This window comes from Marmota marmota, unplaced genomic scaffold, assembly GCF_001458135.2.
Source record: "Marmota marmota marmota unplaced genomic scaffold, marMar, whole genome shotgun sequence".
Lineage (NCBI taxonomy): Eukaryota > Metazoa > Chordata > Mammalia > Rodentia > Sciuridae > Marmota > Marmota marmota.
Genome location: NW_025999895.1, coordinates 5089455 through 5110547, shown reverse-complemented (window position 1 = coordinate 5110547; position 21093 = coordinate 5089455). Strand labels below are relative to the sequence as shown.

General features: G+C 52.7%; 1 protein-coding gene and 2 long non-coding RNA genes across 3 annotated transcripts; all 3 read right to left on the bottom strand.

The window, feature by feature from the left end:
- Positions 1 to 7197: 7197 nt before the first annotated feature.
- Positions 7198 to 12573, bottom strand: LOC107157883. The gene is made up of 4 exons (XR_001505558.2): positions 12394 to 12573; positions 9159 to 9228; positions 8192 to 8326; positions 7198 to 7259 (listed from the first exon to the last, which is right to left on the bottom strand). It is a non-coding gene; the product is annotated as an uncharacterized LOC107157883 (long non-coding RNA).
- A 165-nt stretch (positions 12574 to 12738) lies between these two features.
- On the bottom strand, positions 12739 to 17032 carry LOC125614991. The gene is made up of 2 exons (XR_007345558.1): positions 16166 to 17032; positions 12739 to 12799 (listed from the first exon to the last, which is right to left on the bottom strand). It is a non-coding gene; the product is annotated as an uncharacterized LOC125614991 (long non-coding RNA).
- Positions 17033 to 17347: 315 nt separating this feature from the next.
- On the bottom strand, positions 17348 to 21093 carry Foxj1 (forkhead box J1). The gene is made up of 2 exons (XM_015504276.2): positions 20689 to 21093; positions 17348 to 19089 (listed from the first exon to the last, which is right to left on the bottom strand). The coding sequence occupies exons 1-2, from the start codon at positions 20962 to 20964 to the stop codon at positions 18322 to 18324; spliced, it is 1044 nt and encodes a 347-aa protein (XP_015359762.2). The 5' UTR covers positions 20965 to 21093; the 3' UTR covers positions 17348 to 18321.

The window sequence follows — 21093 nt, the reverse complement described above, 5'->3', positions numbered from 1 at the left end:
TATTGATTCAGTAAAAGCTATAAATCTCCAACTATGCTCAGCATGGAACAGGCTACCTGAAAAGGAAAAAGTGATATTTCAGTTATAGCTTTAGAAGCCTTGGTTTTCACATCCACAAACTTATACAAAATACAAAGATGCCAGTCAGAGCCAAGCCCCTGTCTATCCACTCACAGGGATTCTGTTTCCAGAGGGAAGGTGGGAAGGAAGAAAGGGGAATGGAGAGGGACTGAAGGCCCTCCTCCCCCAACAGCGTGATTTGTGTTTTTGTTTTTGTGGTACCAGTGGTGGAACCAGGGATTCAGAATTCACAAGTACCAGGCAAGCCTCTATCACCAAACCACACCCTCAGCTCTAACTTCCTTTCCAGGATTCATGCTCCTTCTTGGCAGTCAAATGTACATTTCCTCCAAATAGGATCACAACCTAGGATCACAACCACTTGAAATATGATAGATACATTGCACCAGGAAGACTTTAGGAAAAACCCACAAAATGCTAAAATGATGTCAAGTAGATAGATAGTCCTTTTTCTCTAGTTTTTTAAATATATATATATATATATATATATATATATATATATATATATATACTGAGAATTGAACCCAGGGGTGCTCTGCCACTGAGCTACATCCCAGCCTTTTTATTTTGAGATAGGACCTTGCTAAGTTGCTGAGACTGGCCTCAAAATCCTCCTGCTTCAGACTCCTGAGTGACAGGGATTACAGGTATGCACTAATGCCCCTGGTTTAAGTTACCTTACTATTAAAACAATTCTGAGAAAACATTTTTTTCCGTAATACATATATTTTTTAAGTCTATTTTCTTCATTTGGAGACCACATTGATCAGAAGGGATTTTCTTTCTTTCTTTTTTTTTTTTGGCGGGGGGGCGGGGTACTGGGGATTGAATCCAGGGGTGTTTAACCATTGAGCCACCTCCCCAGCCCTTTTTTATATTTTATTTAGAGACAGGGTCTCACTGAGTTGCTGAGGAGGCTAGCTTTGAACTCGTGATCCTCTGGCCTCAGCCTCCGTCCCAAGCTGCTGGACCTGGCGGGTTGTTTTGGATTTGTTTTTGTTTTTTTTTTCTCTTGAAATCCTCTAGATATGAAAATAAGAGACAGGCCCAGAGTACCCAAAGCCCAGGGGTGGACAGTCTTTCTTTCTTTCTTTTTTTTTTTTCTTATAAGGAACAGAAAGCAAAGGAAATGCTTTGTATGCTTTTATCTCTTTACGGGCTGACATCTGTAACTTGATTTTTAAAACTATTTTTAAAATTAAATGTGACAGTTATTCAAAAATATAAAACTCAAACTCTAAGGAAGGCATAAGGTAAAAAGACTTTTTTTCCTCCAGTCCCTAAGTTTAAGCCCCAAACCACAAAAATAAATGAAAATAAAGTAACACAGTTTTATAACTGAATTATGCATTTAATATTTGGTAGGGATATTCTATTTATTTGTTTACTTTTATTTTGGTACTGGGGATTGAACCTAGGGGCATTTTCTCCACCACTGAACTAGGTGGGGATATTCTTTCTTGGATGAAGGTGAAATGTGACCCTGGAGAGAGAGGACCAGCATCCTCCTGGTGGCGCCTGTGACATGGCCACAGAGAGAGAGGCTTGAAGCCAGGAAGAAGATTCCTGGACCTCACAGGCCGAAGCTGGAGTGGAGGAGTGGCCAAGCAGCAGGAGCCCTGATGGACAGATCAAAGGCAAGGGGGTGGGGGAGGCTCTCTTCACAGCTGATGGACATAAGCAGAAGGAAAGCCAGGCAGGGCTGATGGAAACTCCATGGTGACCAGAATCCCTGGACAGGCCTTCTCAGGGCTGCCTCCCAGCTCCCTGCTGTGACCCAACATGGGGTGCTTAAGTGCCCAATAAATCGCTGATGAATAAATGAACCAACAAGTGCCTGAGGCTAATCCAGAGAGTGTGGTGTGGGGGAGGACTAAAGGGATGGGTGTACATGTCCTGGAGTGGGCAAGTGAGGAAAGAGGCTGGGTGCACTTTTTGGGAAAACCATGAGCCTCTGACCAGAGAATCTGCCACATATGCCTGAGCAGTAGAAACGCACAGGCATGAGATCTGATGAATCTCTATCTCTTCTTGCTTCTCTTGTGGCCAGACCCCCCCCCACACCCGCTGGCAAACACACTTCTCTCCTTATCCAGGGTGGTCTCAGGAGGGCACTGTCAGAGGTGGGGTTCTGGCTGGCTTTGACTTTGAACTGAGGACATGTACTCACACAAGAGTATGTTCCCCATGGTCAAAACTGCAGCCAGCACCCTGGGTGGCAAAGAGACCAGGTATGAGGTCAAACGGCAGTTCAATCCCAGCCCTGCCACCTATTAGCTCTGGCCCTCAGTCAAGCTGAGTAACATACCACATGCAACAAAAAGCCCAGTAGGACTGCATGACCAGTGTGATGCTACAATACGAACACTCAGAAAAATGAGAATTATACCCATCTATGTATGATCTATTAAAGTGCATAAATGCACTCTGCTGTCATGTATAACTAATTAAAACAAATTTAATTTTTTTTAAAGAGTCTATACTGGAAAAAAAAAAGCCCGTGAGATTTGGGATGAATTAAGTGACATAGCGTATATAAAAGGCCTGCACATAGGGCTGGGGATGTGGCTCAAGCGGTAGCGCGCTCGCCTGGCATGCGTGCAGCCCGGGTTCGATCCTCAGCACCACATACAAACAAAGATGTTGTGTCCGCCAAAACTAAAAAAATTAATAAATATTAAAATTCTCTCCCTCTCTCTTAAAAAAAGAAAAGAAAAAGAGCCTTAACTTGTTTTAAAAAAAAAAAAAAGGCCTGCACATAATCAGTGTTCCATAGCTGTTAATCAGGGCCCAGCAGCCTTGTTACACTCCCTTGCCAGCTACTGGAGTATATTAGGAACTCAACAGGCTTCTGAAGTGAGCTTTTATGGCTTAGAAACATATTCTGAGTCCAAACAGCCAATGTATCCAGAACCTTTGGAATCCTACCTCCTTTTGTCTGGAGGAAACTTTCTGGCACCTTCTAGACATGCCTCTGCACCTCCGTCTCTCCTTCTGTAAGGACAATAATTCACACCCCCAATGCTCCCCATGTACAGGTTGTTTTCAGGACTTCAGAACAGCTCACAAGGCTCAGCGTGCTGCCAGGAACATGGAAGCATCAGGATGGGCTGCTGCTGGCTCAGCACACACACCCTGCAGGCTCACTTCCTGGCCTGTAAACACGTAGGAAATGCCACTCATGTGTTCCCTCAGCGGGTGCCATGTGATTCCTGCTCTTTAAACAACCCATCAGGCACAAAGCACTCCAGAGCAGCCTCACTGGAAGGGATGAGGGGCCAGATGGCTCAAGATGCTTTCTATGAATGATTTGGGACAAGGGGGAGGGTCCCAAAGGTTCTGGATAAACTGTCCAGAACTTAGGCTACCAGAAAGCAGGTACTCCATTTTGTCCGTTGTGATGTTGCACACAACAATTTCAGAGTGACCCACCAACAGGATGACCCTTCTGGGACCACCTGGAACATTCCATAGCTAGCCACAGTCCCACCTGACTAGATGGTGTACCTGAAGGCCACAACAACCAGGGGTCCTGGGGAATCCTGAAGACTTTGGTCTGGCCAAGGTCTTCTGGATCCCAAAGTGGAAGAGAAGTGACAAGGCAGGTCAAAGAGGCAGATGCTTCTTCCTCACCACTGGCTCCCCCAGGGCCAGGAGCCCTCCTTGTCCCTTTACTACTGTCTCTCAGCTTCAGTTCCCCATCTCGCGCCTCTGCTCACACACGCCCCACCCTAATGCACACAGGCTACAGTCACCACACACCACTGTGCCTGTAGTCCATCCCATGTACCTCTCCCTCTTTCCTCTCTATCCCCGCTCCCTCACCCCTCCTTTCAGACCACAGCCCTCCCAGCGCGGCCCGCGCCTGACCCCATAACAAACGTGAGCGCCTTCCCGCTGCCCAGCAGCCCCTGCCCCGCCCGCGTCCCGCGCCAGTGCCCGCTTTCCAAGCCCTGGGGGCGCTGCGGTGCGGCTGTGCCGCCGGGGGGCGCTCTTGGTCCGTGAACTCAGACTGCGCTGTGCCGCGAGGGGGCGCTCTCGACGGCCTCGCTCCGTTCCGTGCTGACCTACACCCCGGCCGAGGCCCGGGGGCCGCCGGACNGGTGTGTGGCCTGGATTTTGAAGGATGCGAAGAGGGACCTCAGGAAGAGGACCCTATTTATGGGAAGTAGGGAAGCGAGCAAGGGTGTCCAGAGAGTCCAGAGAAGAGAGGTGTTTGACAGGAATGGAGGGAGTGAATCCTTGGGGTCCAGGTATCAGTTAAGGCTGGGCTGCATTTGGCCAGGAGCCTTAGAGGGACAGGCTGAGAAGCAAGAATGGCCTGTGACTTGGACAGAAGTGAGGAGGCCACCCCAGTGACCCAGGCAATAACTAGAGTGGGCGCAGGGAGGCAGTAGTGAGACCATCAGGACTCAGGCAGTGGGACACTGTGTGAAGTGGTGGTGGTGGGTTGGGGGATTCTCTAGAACTACTGACTAGGGCTGGGGGACAAGGGAAGTCCTGTCTGCAGCCGCTGAGGGCCAAGTTTCCAGTTCCCAAGCTGAGGTCTTGTCACTATGGTTGGAAACCCAGAGAGTTCGTTCCCTTGCTTGGTAACTACCTGAGGCAAGAGATGACTCTGTGGGTTGGGAGTGGTCCCCAGTGTACTCTTGGGACCTAGCTGGTTTTCCTCTGTCTGCCTAAGCATGTCCTCCACACCTATAGAAGGATCCTCCTTATACCTGAGATTTGTTGAGTGAATGAGTGATCATAGAGAGGCCAGAGACAGGCAAACGCTCTCAGTGTACATTACCTTTCAATAAGGCCACATTTCAAGGAGGCTGGGCCTGGGATCTCTGAGGGCAGGGACTGCAGACCTGAGCTGTGTTTCTCCTGGCTCCCCACTGTTTACCCAGCTACAAGCTCTGTCTTTTGGATCTAGCCTGCCTTGTCTATGCTGGTGTCCTCAGCTGTGTCCTCCCTCTGTACCTCAGAGACCTGTTATGTAAGCCATACCAGAAGGCTCCCAAGGCCTTCTGCAGACTAAAGGTCCCTGCTTCTATGATGGACAACTGCTCCAGCTGCTCCCTTCCTCCCACAGAGAGGGCACCCTCACCCCTCCAGGTGTCTGGGCCTTTAGCTGCCCAAGACAAGACTCAGAGCCTGCTGCCTGCCAGAGGCCAAACAGCTGATACTTTTCCAGAACTCAGGGCCCAGCCCAAGATCTTCCCCACAAACATGAGCTGCAGACAGCAGCCAGGAGCCCCAGGAGAGCAGTCTATGCCATCAGTAGGGGAAGGGCATGAGTGCTGGGCAGGCAGAGGACAGAACCCCAACATTTGTCCTTTGACCTTGAGGCATTCTGCAGACTGCTGGAGTGAAAAGGGGAAGGGAGCGTGGTGGAGGTTGGCCCCAGACTGAGTTCTTGAACCACCAGATAGAAGAGCCAGGGGTCAGGGTGGTAGGGAAGACAGGCTATCCAGAACTCTGGCCAGCTGGAGGCAGAATGAGCATCCAGAAGCACTAGCCCTGTTCCCGCCTAATGTGGCATTGCCAGTGTTGAGGTTGGTTCAAGTTTGAGTGAGACCCCCAATGTGTATAACCAACTGCCTTTTCCCACAGGAGAGCAGGAAGGGTTGGCACGAGTTCTATCAAGATTGGCCCTGGAGTGGTCTGGCCATTGGGTATGGTGAACCTGTCCTGGCCCTGCTGAACACGGGAATCAAGGGCACTCCTGCACTGCTCCATTAGGGGTCTCCCAGGCAGGTGTGGGGAGGACAGTGCATTGTGTTGAGGATGCTGTGGGAGACCAGACCCATATGAAGCCCAGATGGAAGGGCCAGGATTGGGGACTCAGAGCATGTCACCCCACAACTGTGTCCTGAAGAGCGTTATCAGGGTGAAAGGGTAGAGGGCAGGGTTAAGGGCTGGAAGAGTAGAAATAGTGATTCCAAGTAATGTTAATGTGACTAGTCACAGAGGGGAGGGTTGGATGGCAAGATGAGCAGCAAACAGGAGGAGGATTTCGATCGGGAAGCCACTGCAGTGTCCTGACCAGAGAAGTGACTTGGTAAAGGTGCACTTGTCAAGAGTCACACTGGACTTTACTCCCACCGTATGGAGTGTCCAGCAGCTCCCTGGGTCTGCCAGCCACTGCCTGCCATGATCTGAGCAGCTCCCTTCCACCAGGACCTTCCGCCAGGACGGTCTGCCTCACCTCGGGCCCAGAGCCATGAAGCTGGCCAACCATGGACTGTACTTCAAAGCTGTAAGCCTTCACCCACTCCCCTCCTTCCGCCTGGAACTGCTTTCTTCTCTGGGTTTCGAAGTGAATGTCCATGTGTGCTCTTTTAAGAATGAACCTGGGGTGGTGCCCTTGAATATGGCAGCTGTACCACACCTGTCTATGTTTCTTTTTTCTTCCTAAACCCCACCCAAATTAAAAGTGAAGGAATTAAAAAAAAAAAAAAAGCCTCATACAAGAATGTACATAAGCTTATTTACCATAGCCTGACTGGCAACAACCCAGATCTCCATCAAGAGGCCAATGAGTGAATGACCTGCATAACCACTGACGGAATACTCCTCAGCCATAAAGAGGATGCGTGCAACAGCAGAGTTGAATTTCAAATCTGACATGCTGAAAGGAGATAAACACAAAGGACAAACTTGAATGGGGCCATGTGTGTGAAATTCTAGAACAGGCAAAACTGACCATGGCAATAGATATCCAGTTAGTGGTTGCTTGGGAATGGGATTGTGTTAGTCTTTTTTTATTATCATTATTATTTTATTTTGAGACAGGATCTCACTAAGTTGCTGAGGCTGCCTTTGAACTTGAAATCCTCCTGCCTCAGCCTCCCAAGCTCCTGGTATTACAGGTGTGTGCTACCACACCTGGCTCTTTCTTATTTCTTTTATCCTACCTCAAGACCAGCTCCAGGCAATTCCTGTCTCCAGTTAGAGGGACTCAGATGGGAGCAGGAGGGGGATTTCCAGTGGCGAGGGAGGAAGCCCAGAATGCCTGGNATTTTTTTTTTTTTTTTTTTTTTTTTTTTGCTGTGACCAAAATATATGACGAAAACAACTTAGAGGAAGAAAAGTTTATTTTGGGCTCATGGTTCCGGAGGTTCCGTCCATGGTTGGCTGATTCCATTGCTCTGGGCCGGAGGCGAGGCAGGGCATCATGGCAGAAGGACCTGCGGGGAGGAGAGCTGTCAGCTCATGGCAGTCAGAGAGCCGAGAGCAAAAGCGAGGAACTGGGGACAAAATATAATTCCCTAAGGGCATGTCCCCAGTGACCTACTTCCTGCAGCCATGCCTTACCTGCCTAGAGTTAGCACACAGTAATCTATTCAAATTATCAATCTGCCAGAGGCATCAATCCACTGATGATGTCACGTCTCTAATAATCCAATCACCTCACCTCTGAACATTTTTGCATTGCCACTTGAGCTTTTCAGGGGGTACCTCATGTCTAAACCATAATAGGGGTCTTGGTGGGGATTGACTGGAAAGGGACACAAGGGAACTTTCCATGTCCTGATAGGCATTTGTCAAAACTGATGGAACAAGCAGGCACAGTGGTGCAGGCCTGTAATCCCAGTAATTTGGGAGGCTGAGGCAGGAGGATCACAAGTTTAAGGCCAGCCTCAGCTGTTAAGTAAGACCCTCAGCAACTTAGTGAGATCCTGTCTCAAAATAAAATAATAATGATAATAAAAAAAGACTGGGAATGTAGCTCAGGGGTAAAGCACCCTGGGTTCAATCCACAGTACTGAAAACAAAACAAAACAGAATGACTGAACAGTAACTGGCTTCGGATCTGAGGGCTAATTGTATGTGAATTTTACCTCAACAAGAAAAAAAAAATAATCCCTAAGAGGAAAACAGAAAGGGACAGGGGAGAGGAAACAAAAACTGGTGAAGGGTTTCAACAGGGTTAGGCTGAGAACAGAGGAGAATGACAATGAGAATCAATGTCACAGAACAGAACTGCGGTGGACCTGCAGCATAGAATTCCAAAAAAGAAGTCACATGATTTTCTCCAGATTCTGCAAAAGGTCAGAGCACAGAGCTGAAATGTGTATACTGACAGCAGATCTGGAGCACCCCTGCCCCATCTTCCTACCTGCTGCACAGGGAGACTGTAGCCCTCCTCATCCTCCACGTCACTGAGATTAGAGGCTCCTTTTCTGGAGCAATGGAACCAGGCTCTGGACCAAGGCACATCAGGTACTTGGGGTGGTAGGGATTAGTCACTGGTCTGAAAACAAGGCTATTAAGTTAAAGTCCACCTGAACAAAGAGACCTTAGACCCCTTTCCTGGACCAGCACCCACTACATCAGCCTGAAGCCCTCAGGAATAAACTAGACTTTTCTCTGAACTAACAAAATGACCTCAGGGGAATAGTCTGCTGGTACTGATTGTTAGGGCTCCAGGTCATCTCACAGTGAAGTCCAATAGTTTGACCAACTACTCCATTTGCTGAGCTTGCAATTAGCGCTTTTTTTTTTTTTCTTTTGGTGATGCCGGGAAGTAAATGGGTGCTCTGAATGCAGAGACTCCTCAGTAGACAGGCACTCCACCACTGAGCCACATCCCCAGCCCTTTCTGTTTTTTTGAGACAGAATCTAAGCTGAATTGTTGAGACTGATTCGAACTTGTGATCCTCCTGTTTCAGCCTCCCAAGTAGCTGGGATTACAGGTGTGCGCCACTGTGCTGGGCAAGTGCTTCAAACATAAAAATAAGTAAAATAAAGGTATTGTGTCCATCTACAGCTAAAAATATTTTTAAAAAAGAAAGGTAAAAGATATTGCAACCATGAAGCAAAACCAAGATGATATATAAAAAGGAAAAAAAAATCAGCCAGTTGTGATGGCACATCGCACAGTGGCTCAGGAGGCTGAGATAGAGATCAAAGCCAGCCTTAGCAATGGTGAAGCACTAAGTAACTCAGTGAGACCCTGTCTCTAAATAAAATACAAAATAGGGCTGGGGGTGTGGCTCAGTGGTCGGGTGCCCCTGAATTCAATCCCTGGTATCAAAAAAAAGGGGGGGGGCCTGGGGATGTGGCTCAAGCGGTAGTACACTCACCTGGCATGCATGCGGCCCGGGTTCGATCCTCAGCACCACATACGAACAAAGATGTTGTGTCCACCGAAAACTAAAATAAATAAATAAATAAATATTTTTTTTTTAAAAGGGGGGGATATCAGAACTAAAAGAGGTCTTGGGAATTTAAATATGGTAGTAGAAAAACAAAGTTTTTCTATTGGAACTGGAATGCCTTCATCACATGTTCCACTGGAACACTGGATGATAAGCAGAGGCAATCACCCAGAGAGTCAAACAAGGTAAAGTGATAGAAAACAAGAGAGAAAGGATAATCCATTTATTTAAGGTTAAACATCTGAAAATAGTAATTTCAGACCAAATGAAGGGAAAGAAATTATGAAAGAAATCACTTGAGACACTTTCTCAGCTTAAAAAGGTCCATAAGAGGCCCATCAATGAACAACAAAAGACCCATACTGATGGGCACCGCCATGGACTTTCAGCACATCAGGGAAAGAGTGAAGACCCAGCTTGAAGAGGCCTCTCCAGTCACTGCAGTAAGGCCACATACTCCCCAGCCCAGAGGTCTTGCTCATCTCTGTGGCCTCCCCCAACCCCTGCTCCAACTCAGCCCAAAGGTATTAGGAATCAGGTCACCAGAGGAGCAGCTGGCCTGTGTGTCCAGCACCAGGCATTCTGGGCTTCCTCCCTCGCCACTGGAAATCCCCCTCCTGCTCCCATCTGAGTCCCTCTAACTGGAGACAGGAATTGCCTGGAGCTGGTCTTGAGGTAGGATAAAAGAAATAAGAAAGAGCCAGGTGTGGTAGCACACACCTGTAATACCAGGAGCTTGGGAGGCTGAGGCAGGAGGATTTCAAGTTCAAAGCCAGCCTCAGCAACGGTGAGGTGCTAAGCAACTCAGTGAGACCCTGTCTCTAAATAAAATACCAAATAGGGCTGGGGTGTGGCTCAGTGGTTGAGTGCCTCTGGGTTCATTCCCCAGTACAAGAAAGAAAAAGAGAGGGGGGGGGAGGGAGGGAGGTGTAGAAAGGAGACAGAGAGGAAGGACAAGAAATTAGGATTTTAACTCAGAAATTCTGCATACTTTTCAGACTTGTCATTCCCTTCTAGGTCTTCCAAGTCTGCTACTCCCAGCTTCCTGAAAAATCCGAAAATCTACCTGTTCAGTGTTGCTTAATCCCCCATTAGTAAGATTAAGCAAAGAGAGATATAATATCTTGAGGAAACTATAATTTAGGGGACGTTACAGCACTGTGTGGATTGGATAATGCAGATCATGTCAGCCTCAGGATCCAGAGAGTGACCAGATCATCTTGAGATCCTACACAGCTTTCCATACCCATCCGTCACCAAGTTTCCTTTAAAAGAAGAGCCAGGAACCCCAGAAATGTCTCTCTCTCTTTCTCTCTCTCCCCCATTCTCCCTTGAATGTGTATTTCTTGTTTAACCCCAAAGGAATCTCTCTCTTGAGATGGCCGCAGCGTTTTCCCTTGAATTTGTGTGTACTTTTCATATATATGTTGTAGATGGACATATTACCTTTATTTTACTTTATTTTTATGTGGTGCTGAGGATCAGACCCAGGGCTTTGCACGTGCTAGGTGAGCGCATCCTGCTGAGCCGCAGCCCCAGCCCTGTATCCACTTTTCTAAATGAACCTGTGTGTACCTGAAATTCTTTTCCATCATGTAAGCCAAGGACCCCGCTGGTCCTGAGTCCAGCTTCCCGTCCTCTTGGGAACTCCTCAGACCCTTCTTCAGAGGCACTTCTTCCCAGCGACAGTTTGACCTGCTGGTGGTCAGTACCTCCCCAACTCCCTTAGTGTCCTTCCCCTTACTTCTGCCCCCTCCTCACACCCTGCTGGCTGCCACTAGCCAGCGCTGGACTCCTGCATGTGAGCCTGTCCACCCCAGCAGCCCACACCCAGCCTCTTCCCTCTCCTCCCTTCCTGCCCATTTGAGACCCTCTTCCTCTTCTAGCCCTTAGTGTTCTCCTCCCCCCACATCCTGGATCCACTCTCTCCTGGGCTGCGGGGAAATGCCCTTCTCTCCTCTAATCAAACACACTCTGGTCTCCAATCTTGAAAGCTTCCCTTAGGCCTGTCCTCATTGGAACCACTGTCCTTGCCCCTCCTTCCTTTCTCCCTTTTTGGAGTGCTGAGTTTGGGGCCTGCTCTCAGACTTTGGCTATATCCCCACTTCCCCTGTAAGAAAATTGCTCTGTAGGAGGCCACAGGGACCTCCTGGGCAGATGCTGCCTTCCTGCCCCCCACCCCGGCCGCTCCATGGGCAGTGCTGGGCCCTGTGGACTCTCTCTTGCTGCAAGGTGCGGGTGGGGCCCATGGAAACAGGGGTGCGGGGGAGGCAGAACTCCCCCTGCATGCTCAGCATCTGGATGGCTGGGATCTCCTCTTTTCCCCTCTTGGGGCTCTCAACCCTGGTCCCTGCCTTATTGTCCCCTAACAGTGGCCCTTCCTGAAGCCCCATCCCTTGTCTCTGCTCCCAGCTCTGTTCTCATTTCTGTGAGACTCCATGCACCTGGGCCTTTAGCCGCATCCTTCATCACATGTTCCCTGTGACTTGTCTTAGCCCTGGATCTCTCTCTCTCTTGGGTTTCTGGTAGCCACCTGCTGATGATGTCTCCTCTAGACACACTAGGGTGACCTCCATAGGACGTGCTGAAGCCAGCAAATGCCCCGACCAGGTGGGCTCTGCTTGTCAATGTACCTAGCTGTCCTCAGTTTTCCCAGATTTTCATTTTGTAGCTGCAGCTTAATTTCTTTTTTAGTTGTAGAGGGACACAGTACCTTATTTTATTTATTTATTTTTTGATGTTTTGCTGAGGATCAACCCAGTGCCTTACACGTGCTAGGCAAGCGCTCCACCCCTGAGCCCCAGCCCCAGCCCTGTAGCTGCATCTTGCTTGTCACTCGGGTCTGTGCCTCATCTCTTCTCTTAGGGAGCAGTGCCTTTCCCAAGTTCTGCTGGAGGCCACCACAGGTCACCTGCTTGGAGGGGTCTTGGAGGAACAGGATGGAGAATCAATGTTCAAGGCAAGTGGAGGGAGTTTTCTTCTATGGGCATCAACCAGGCTGTGATGCACCGATGGGCCCCAGGGCCACTCCACACCCTGAGTTAAGGGCGACCTATGGAGAACAGCTCACGGTGCTTGACCTGTTCCCCATCCACCCCATCCACCCTAGGGTATCCCAGGGGCCTCCCGTCCCTCACCCACCCCAACACACCCCACATACCTGGTTATTTCCTAAGCTCTTCCTGCAGACGGGAGCTCCCTGGGTCTGAGGGTGTAGAGTCTTCAGCTTGGTCAGGAGGTCAGGGATGGACATCAGTTCCTCTTCATGGCCCCTGTCTCTCTGGGCCCAATTGGAGAGTAGTCTTTGGCTTATTCTCTCCCCTGCTTGAATTTTTTCCATCTGGGACATTCTTTTTTTTTTTTTTTTTTTTAATTTTTATTTATTTTTATTGTTTAATTTTTTCGGCGGACACAACATCTTTGTTGGTATGTGGTGCTGAGGATCGAACCCGGGATGCACGCATGCCAGGCGAGCGCGCTACCGCTTGAACCACACCCCCAGCCCCCATCTGGGACATTCTTAATGCTCCACTTACTCCAATAAAACCTGCACATGAACTAGGGAGCTGGAGGGGCCCAGGGAGTTTGTGTGTGGGGGGGTGAAGTCCACTCACCCACCCCTCCCCATCCTGCCCAGAAGACAGGGAAGTCTCCAGGAAGCCAGGGTTAATCTTTAACTAAATACCAGGCCTTGGCGCTCTCGGGCTCCCCCTGAGTCCACCCCCCGCCCTTGGTGTTGGACACTGGCCACATGAACCTGGGCTGCCAGGGGTCTGAAGTATCGGGCTCAGCAATCTCAGGGCCCTGTCCTGTCCTGGTGCACAGTGGAGTGGGGCCTGGTAAGGATAGCTGAGCTGGGCACGGCTCCACTCTGGAGACCTTGTGGTCAGCGTACAAATAGGTAAAAGGCCCATTTGCTGACTCTGTGGGTTTGGATGGAATAATAAAAGAAGAGGAGGGGACTCGAGTGCCAGTTTCTCCACACCAGCCCTGCTTCTTGGCTCTCTGTGTTTCTCATTCCTGGGACACCTGGGACTAGCCCAGGGGGATTGAGGCCAGAGGAGCAGATGAGAATGAAGGTCTCCTTGCCTCTCTGCCTCCCGCCTCCCTCTCTGGGTTCCTTCTTGCCCAGTATCCCATCTCTGGCTCCTTTCCTGCAAAATCCCAGGCAGCCTCAGGTGGCATTCAGGGCACCAACTGCCTTTTCCACAGGTGAGACACCCAAACACACAGGGCCAAGCAGTGGCCAGTCCTTGCTTCCACAAAGCAGCATGGGGCTTGCCTCGGAGTTCTCCCTGGGCTGGAATGCCCTCTCCCCAGCCTCTGCCCACCCATGGGAAGAACCACAGACTCCAGGGGCTTCAGGAATGTCCCCAGCCCAGTGTCCTGAGAACCCCTTGATGTTGACTAGGTCGAGCATTTTGCCCAGGCCACTTCCACTTCCGTGTGTGTGTGTGTGTGTGTGTGTGTGTGTGAGAGAGAGAGAGAGAGAGAGAGACAGAGAGAGACAGAGAGAGAGAGAGAGAGAGAGAGAGAGAGAGAGAGAGATTGACCTGCCAGTCAGCACGTTCATTCATTTGTTCATTAAACACTCAACACATTGGCCGCTGTTGGAGGCTCCACTTGTAGGAAGGAGCAAGACAGCCAGGTTGTCTGCCCACAGGGGTCTGTGGACCTATAGGGGCTGCGTCTGCTCTACCCTCCCTGCTCACCACTGCCCAACTCAGGCACAGTTCACTTGGGGCAAGTTGCCTGAGTGAGGGAGGAGGGGGGCGGGACGGCCTGTGGGGATAGGGCCACTGACTGAGAACAGTTGGCCACTTCCCAGCTTCAGCTTAATCCCCTGGGCAAACAGCAGAGGGCCACCAAGGCTCAGCTTCAAAAGGCCAGGTGGGGGTGGGCCGTGGTGGAGGAGGTGAGCTGATGGGGGTGTGCAGGCCACAACCCTGTCCAGTTCCTGGTATTCTTGCTTCCTGAGGGCTCAGCTAAGCTGCTTCCTTCTAGGGGGAAGAGGGCTGGGCCTCTAGTCCTACCCTCAAAAGAGGGTATTATGGTGGGGGGTGGAGCCCGGGGCCAGCAGTTGAGGGCTGCAGGGGAGCTGAAGGGGCCAGCAGAGAGACCTGGGGCCTGGCATCCCCCTTTGCTTACTGTACATCCCCACCTTTCCTTGCCTGGCTTCTGGGGGACAGTGTCCTTCCAGCTGGTCCCATACAGGGAAAGTTCAGGCCCCAACATGTCCACCCTTTGAGGTGGCTGTGACCCACACCACTTGGACGCTACAGAGAGGCGTGGACACAACGGGGAGGAAGGCAACCTGTGGGCTCCCGTGCGCTTCGCCCCTACCCTGCAGCTCACACTGGTCAGCCTGGCCCTGGGCCCTGCATGGGTGGCCTCATAAAGCCCCCTCCTCTGCCTAGGTCCTCCCTTCCCTTGTCACCTGTGTTTGCTTCCTCCTCCACATACAAGAATGTGTCAGCAGGACCTGGGCCGCTGGCCCACCCCATTGTTAACAACACCCTACTCCCCACCCTGACAGGCCCAGACCTGCCCCTGGGGCCAGCCCGCTGCCCCTGCTGGAGTCCAAATACACCTGTTTACCTTTGGGCCTGAGCCCAGGATGGAGCAGCAGTGACTCCTAGCACCCCCTCCTTTTCTGCCTGCCCTCCAGCTCCCCCTTGTTGTCCTTAGTGGTCTGGGCCCCAGGTATGGGTTGTCTGTGCCAGGGGTTGGGGGTGGGAACAATTCCTTCTCCAGGTCTAGCTCAGCTCTGCAGGGGGCCTGGCCAGTTTGTTCCAGGAAAGCAGGATAAAGTATGGGACCAGGGGGATCCCCAGGGGACTTCCATACCCCCTGGGTGGCCTGTCCTATGGAACTGGAAGTGTCCTGGGAAGGGAGGAGGAAGCCTCCAAAGTTCAGTTGCTGTCCTTTCTTCTCCCTTTCTGGAACCAGTTTTTCTGGCTGGGCTGGGGGGCAGATAGGAGAGGGGTTAGAGGGAAAAGGCAGGACACTGGGGACAGAAGAGTGGCTCATTCCCTTAGGAAAAAGAATGAATGCCTCAGGCACTGGTCACTGCAAAAGGGGTTTGCATCCTGGAATGAAACCGGCTCAGAGAACTTGAGTCATAAGCTTAAAGCCACACAGCTTAAATGAGGTAGAACAGCAAAGGTATCATGTGATTTAGATCACAATGCTGGTGCAGAGAGGAGCTTTTGGGGGACAGCCTGCAGAATTTGGATGGATTCTGTGCCTTGGATGAGATCATCAATTCTGATTTTGATGGCTATGTAGACATGTCCCTGTTTTTTTTTTTTAGTTGTAGATGGACACAATACCTTTACTTTTATTTATTTTTATGTGGTGCTGAGGATCGAACTCAGTGCTTCACACGTGCTAGGCGAGCACTCTACCGCTGAGCCACAACCCCAGCCTGACATGTCCCTGTTTTATGGAAATGCACACTGAAGTATTTAGTGATAAGAGGGTGTCATGTTTGCAACTTGCTGTTGAATGGTACAAAATATAATTTGGTAGAGATTACACTGAATCTATAAATAAATAGGAGGTAAATGAACGTTTTTTTTTTAAAGCCACCCTGCTAAGGGGCAGGTGGGAATGAAGAGGCGTGTAAAGATGGGGCTTTCCCTACCACTGATGCTGCCTGCAAGCCCCCTCCAGAGCCCCCTCGCAGGTTTGGCTGCACATTGGAAGTGTCTGGGGACTTTAAAAATGCAGAAGCTGGGGCCCCATTCCAGAGATTTTACTCTGGTTGGTCCACATGCAGCTTGGGCAAGTGCAGCCAGGGGCACGCCTCACACTGCCTCTATGGCCCTGTGCACAACCAGGTTCTGGTGACCCTGACATTGCCCCCCTTCCTCCCAGCATGGGCTAGGGCAGGCAGTGACTCGCCCGCTATCAATCCACGGTGTACCCACCTTGGCCAGGGCTGGAGGCTGATCCTGGGTGTTAGTGAAGAGGCTGGACTCCCCTTCTTCTTGTTCTCTTAATGCCGTGGTCCCCGGAAAGGTAGGGGTGTGTTGGGTGGTGGGGAGAGAGAAGGAGCTGTTGGAGTGTAGGCCCTGCTGGGGCAGCCCTCTCTGTGTAAAGGAGACAGGGACTGACTTCTGGGCTCAGTAAGGCCCCAACCCTGCATGTCCTGCAGTGTGTGTGACCTTCTGAAATATTTGGAATAATTAGCAAGTGAAAGCAGCAAGTTAGACTGAGGAGTGCCAGGCTGGCCTACAGCCCAACTCAGGACAGAGCAAGAAAGGGACCTGGGAGAAAGCAGTCCATGGAGGCTGGGCAGGATTGCTCAGGACAGTGCCCATTTTTTGCTCTGTGTGTGTGTGTGTGTGTGTGTGTGTGTATGGGACCGGGGATGGCTGCACACCAGAGAGGCATGTATGTGGGGTTGGGTGGGGATTGGGTAGGGAGGTGGGTAACAGACAAAACTAGGGTGAGGGGATCGAATGGTGCCGGCTGTCACCTAGAGACAGGTACCATGCCTCAGTTTCCCCATCAGGACTCTAGTAACCTGGTCCCTCATAGAGTGGACCTGATGGTGTGACTGAGGGCAGAGGGTCAGAGCACCCTATGCCCATTCCCTAGTGGCCTTCTTCCTCCCCAAACTGGCACTGGGTCAGGTCAGGTGACCCAGAGTGGGAAACTGGGGCCCTCAGACCTCACACCCCATCCTTCCAGGAGAGGACCTAGCAAGGGAGGTGCTGGACGCACGCCCAGGCCATGGCTGCTGACTCTTGACAGGCAGGCGGGCGAGCCCAGGCAAGCCCTTGTGGTGGGGGATAGCGTGAGTCCCTGGGGCCCAGTGGGGAGGCAAACCTCCTCCCTTTGTCTCCTGCTCCCCTGGGGCTCTGGGCACAGTTCTCCCCATTGCACAGATGGAGGCGCTGAGGCCCAGGCTGCAGGGGACTCCTGAGAGCCGCTTCTTGGTCCTTTCCTCCCAAGGGACACTGAGGTCGTGGGGAGTTGGATGGGGGGTCCCTCTGCAGGCTCTCGCTGATCCCCATCTTTCTTCCAGTCACTCCTCCTCGGGCAGCCCCTCCCCACAAACCACCTGGCCCGCGTCTTTCCCAAAGAAAGCTGTGTAGACATCCTTGTTCAGATTTTTTTAAAATTTAGTTTAAAAAATTTTTATTGTAAATAACTTTCCATGAAAAAGGTTAAATTGCCCCATGCGGAGGGCGGATGCTGGATGTAGCCCTGGGGATCAGGGTGGAGCAAGACCACAACCCCGAGTGAGGGCAGGGGCATGGGGCTGCCCCCTTCCTGGTCCCAGTGGTCCCAGCAAGCTCAGTCCCTCCCAGTTAAGTCTTAGCTACAGCTACTCACTACATTAGTCTGCCTGTCCTCCCGGCAGCTTTGCTGCCGGGCCCTAACTCCCCAAACCTCAACTTCCTGCTGCTCTTAGCCTCAAGTCAGGCCCAAAGATTAGGGATTGACATCCTTCGTCCTACCCCTAAGGATGGGGTCAAGTGAAGACCCAGAGGCCTTAGAGAGCATCTCCTTGCCCTACCTTGTGCCCCCACCTCATTTCTGCCTCCTCTCGGCCCCCTCCCCCAGTCCATCCCCTGCCACACTCCACCCCAGCCCCCGCTGCCCTGGCTCCAGGGAGGCTCTGTGGAGAGAGGTCCCCAGGGGGTTAATTTGCTGTCACCTAATTAGCATTTGTTGTACCTGGGAACTTTCTCTGGATAGAGACCTGGGGAAGCGGGAGGGAGTCGGGAGAGGGGTGAAGTGGAAGAGCTCTGGGGAGGGCCCTATTCTGTTCCTCCCCAGCCTTGCCAGGCCCCTCCAGGCCCAGTTCCTGGGGTGGGGAGTCGCGGATCAATGAAACACTGTGTAGAGGGGGGCTGAGTGGAGGCGGCAATTCTGGTCCTGGGCCCCCAGTTCTCAGCCTCCTGGGCTTGAATCTGAGGACATCCTGGGCTGGTGGCAGATGGCCTCGTGCAGCCAGCCTAGGGAAAAGTGGCCCAGCCCCTGCCTGGGCGGTGGGGTGTTCACGGGCCGTGTTTGGGGGCAGTTCTGGGCCCTGACCTGGGCACTGTCCGGAGGTGGGGTGGGGCCTCGCCTCTTACAAGAAGGCACCCACGCTGGCCCAGTCCTGCAGGTCAGCGGACAGGGTGGCATCCCCTGCCTCGAATAGGGGCTCTGGGGGCAGGCAGCCACTGCCACTCTCGTCCCAGGGGTGCTGCAGAAAGGATGTGGCCAGGAAGGTCTCATCGAAGTCCAGGCTGTCGGTAGCCTGCTCCGCTGGAGGACCCCAGGTAGTAGGGCAGTCAATGTGGTGGCCATGGACGGTGAGGTCTACATCCCCATGCAAGGTGGGGCTCAGTGGTGGGCTTAGCTCCAGGGCCTCCAGGGTGCTCAGCTCCCCGCCCAGAGTGCCAGCCTCGAAGATGGCCTCCCAGTCAAAGTTGCCTTTAAGAGGTTCCAGCTCTCCCTGCTCTTCCTGGGTCAGCAGCAGGGTGCTTGGGGGCCGCAGGACTTTGGCCACCCGCTTGGGCAGCGGCTGCTTGCGTTTATGCCCAAGCCTGCCCTCGCCCGCTCCCCAGCCCACCTCCCCTGTGGCCTCCTCAAACTCCCGCAGCAGCTGCTGGGCCTCGGTGTTCACGGTCAGCGGGCCAGCCCAGGGGGCGGTGCTGGGCTCCTGCGCAGCTTGGCGGGCAAAAGCCGGGTGGATGTGGACTGAGGGCAGCCGCCGCTTCTTGAAGGCCCCGCTCAGCAAGCGCTCAGCGTACTGGGGGTCGATGCGCCAGAAGCCCCCCTTGCCTGGCTCATCCTTCTCCCGAGGCACTTTGATGAAGCACTTGTTCAGCGACAGGTTGTGGCGGATGGAATTCTAGGCACAGGGAGAGAACAAGGGAAGGAACCACTGAGTCAATGGGGACAGTGGTGATGGAGTGGCGCCCAGTGCTCCTGCACACTCCCCCCATCTTCTCTGTGATGGGGGAAGGGAGGACAGACCTACTGCTCTGACCAGGCGGTTGCAGCTCTGGGACACCAGCCACAGGGCACTGGGAGCCTGGAGTGCTGTCGGGGGCTTTTGTTCTCTGTTGCTGGGATATCTGCCTGCTCAGTCATCCGAGCTCTGAGCCGCAGGGTGGCTCTCAGTGCCACCCCCGTCGCCTGCCCTCCCTCCCTTACCCTGGTGCTTTGCGGCCCCTGGCCAAAGCCCCTGGCTCTCCCAGGGCCTGGAGTGCCATATCCCCCTGCCTGGCCTGGCCAGTCCTCCCAGTGAAGTGAGTGAGTGGATCAAGGGAGGGGGCTGGGTGTACAAGGATGGTATGTGTGTGTGTGTGTGTTGGAGGGGGTGGATCTGGTGACTTTCCTTGTTTGTTGAGTAGGCTGCTGGCCTGGTCCTTCACCCCCCACAGCCGTCTCTTCCCATCCAAGCTCAGTTGATTATTATCCAGCCAGAAGCATAGGGTTTGAGCTGGGGGCTTGAGCTGCACAGGCCTAGGGTAGATCTTCTGTGAGGGCATGAGTGGCTGGGGACTGTGTTTCTGTGGCCTGGCCCTTTTGGGTGCCCCAGGGAAGGGTGGGCATCCTTAGGTTTCTGTCTCCAACTAGCCCTGGATCCTGACGGTTGAAGACTCTCGGAGCGATGTCTACTCAGCCTCAAACCCATGGTTCTCCTGCCTTGTCCATTCTTGGCTGCCTAGTTTTGTCCTACCCATGCTGGAGTATGGGGGTCTAGACCCATTACAGCAGGCAGATGGGTGGATAGTGCCCCCCAAGATTGGGATGTTTACATGGTGGCCTGGGCCTCTTGGCTGCACTGCAGCTGGCAGAGCCCCTGTGGAAACCACCTGGCTCAGGTAATTGTCTCCCCAGGGAGGCTGGCGAGAAGAGGGGGAGTAGAGGCAGGAAACTGGGGCGGGGTTAAAGTGGGGGCTGGGCAGCAGCTTTATGAAGGCCCAGACCCCCTCTGCTGAGGCAGCTGATCTTTACACCCCCAACCCTTCCCACTAGTATCCTCCCCAAACCAACTGCAAAAAGGCAGGATGCAGAGCCTGACTAGGAGGCCACCTCCTTTCCATTTCTGAGTCTAGCTCTGACAAACCATCCTTGGGCAGTACAGTGTCTAGGAATTCTAGGACTTGGGACAAGAATGTGCCCTCAGCCCATCACCCTCCCCAGGAGACTCTGCCCTGGTTTTGGGGCTGAGCCTGCAGGATGAAAAAATTCCTCCCCCTTTAACCTCAATGGTCTTCATGCTAAAGCCATCTGCCGTCAGGATATTGTCCCTGTTCCCTCTCTGGAAGTCAAAGGCGGTGAGTTCCAAGAACTGGGCTCCTTCGAGGACCTCAGAGGCCGCCCTCCCATGGAGGCCCTGGCTGCACCGTGCCTACTTGGCCTTGCAGATCTGGGATGAGTCCAGTGAGGTGTGGGGAGGAGGGATTGGGGAGCGGGCAGATGCTGCCCGCGCCTCCCCTACCTGCCAGGTGGGATCAGCGTGGCGGAAATAGCAGAAGTTGTCCGTGATCCACTTGTAGATGGCCGACAGGGTTATCTTGGTGGCCTTGCTGGCCTGCATGGCCATACAGATGAGCGTGGCATAGGAGTAGGGAGGCTTCACGTGCGGGTTGGTGGCATAATCCACGTCGTCGGGGGGCGGGGCCTGCAGCCCCGGGGGCGCGCTCCGCGACGTGCACGACGACGTGGGCTTGCCTGGCGTGTGCGGCTGCCCCAGGCAGGCGGGGTCAGCCGCCATCGGGGACCCCGGCGCCGTTGAGCCTGGCACCTGGTGGTAGCCATGGGGGTCCGTACCCCCAGGGGGGAGAGAGGGAGCCTTGGCGTTGAGAATGGAGAATTCCTGCAGCCACTGCAGGCTGGTCAGGCT

Excerpts from the sequence above, each read along its gene's own strand:
- Foxj1 (XM_015504276.2), bottom strand. The coding sequence starts at position 20,964 with ATGGCGGCTGACCCCGCCTGCCTGGGGCAGCCGCACACGCCAGGCAAG. Across the intron at positions 19,090-20,688 it reads ACGCTGATCCCACCTGGCAG|AATTCCATCCGCCACAACCT; the intron begins GTAGGGGAGGCG and ends CCCTGTGCCTAG.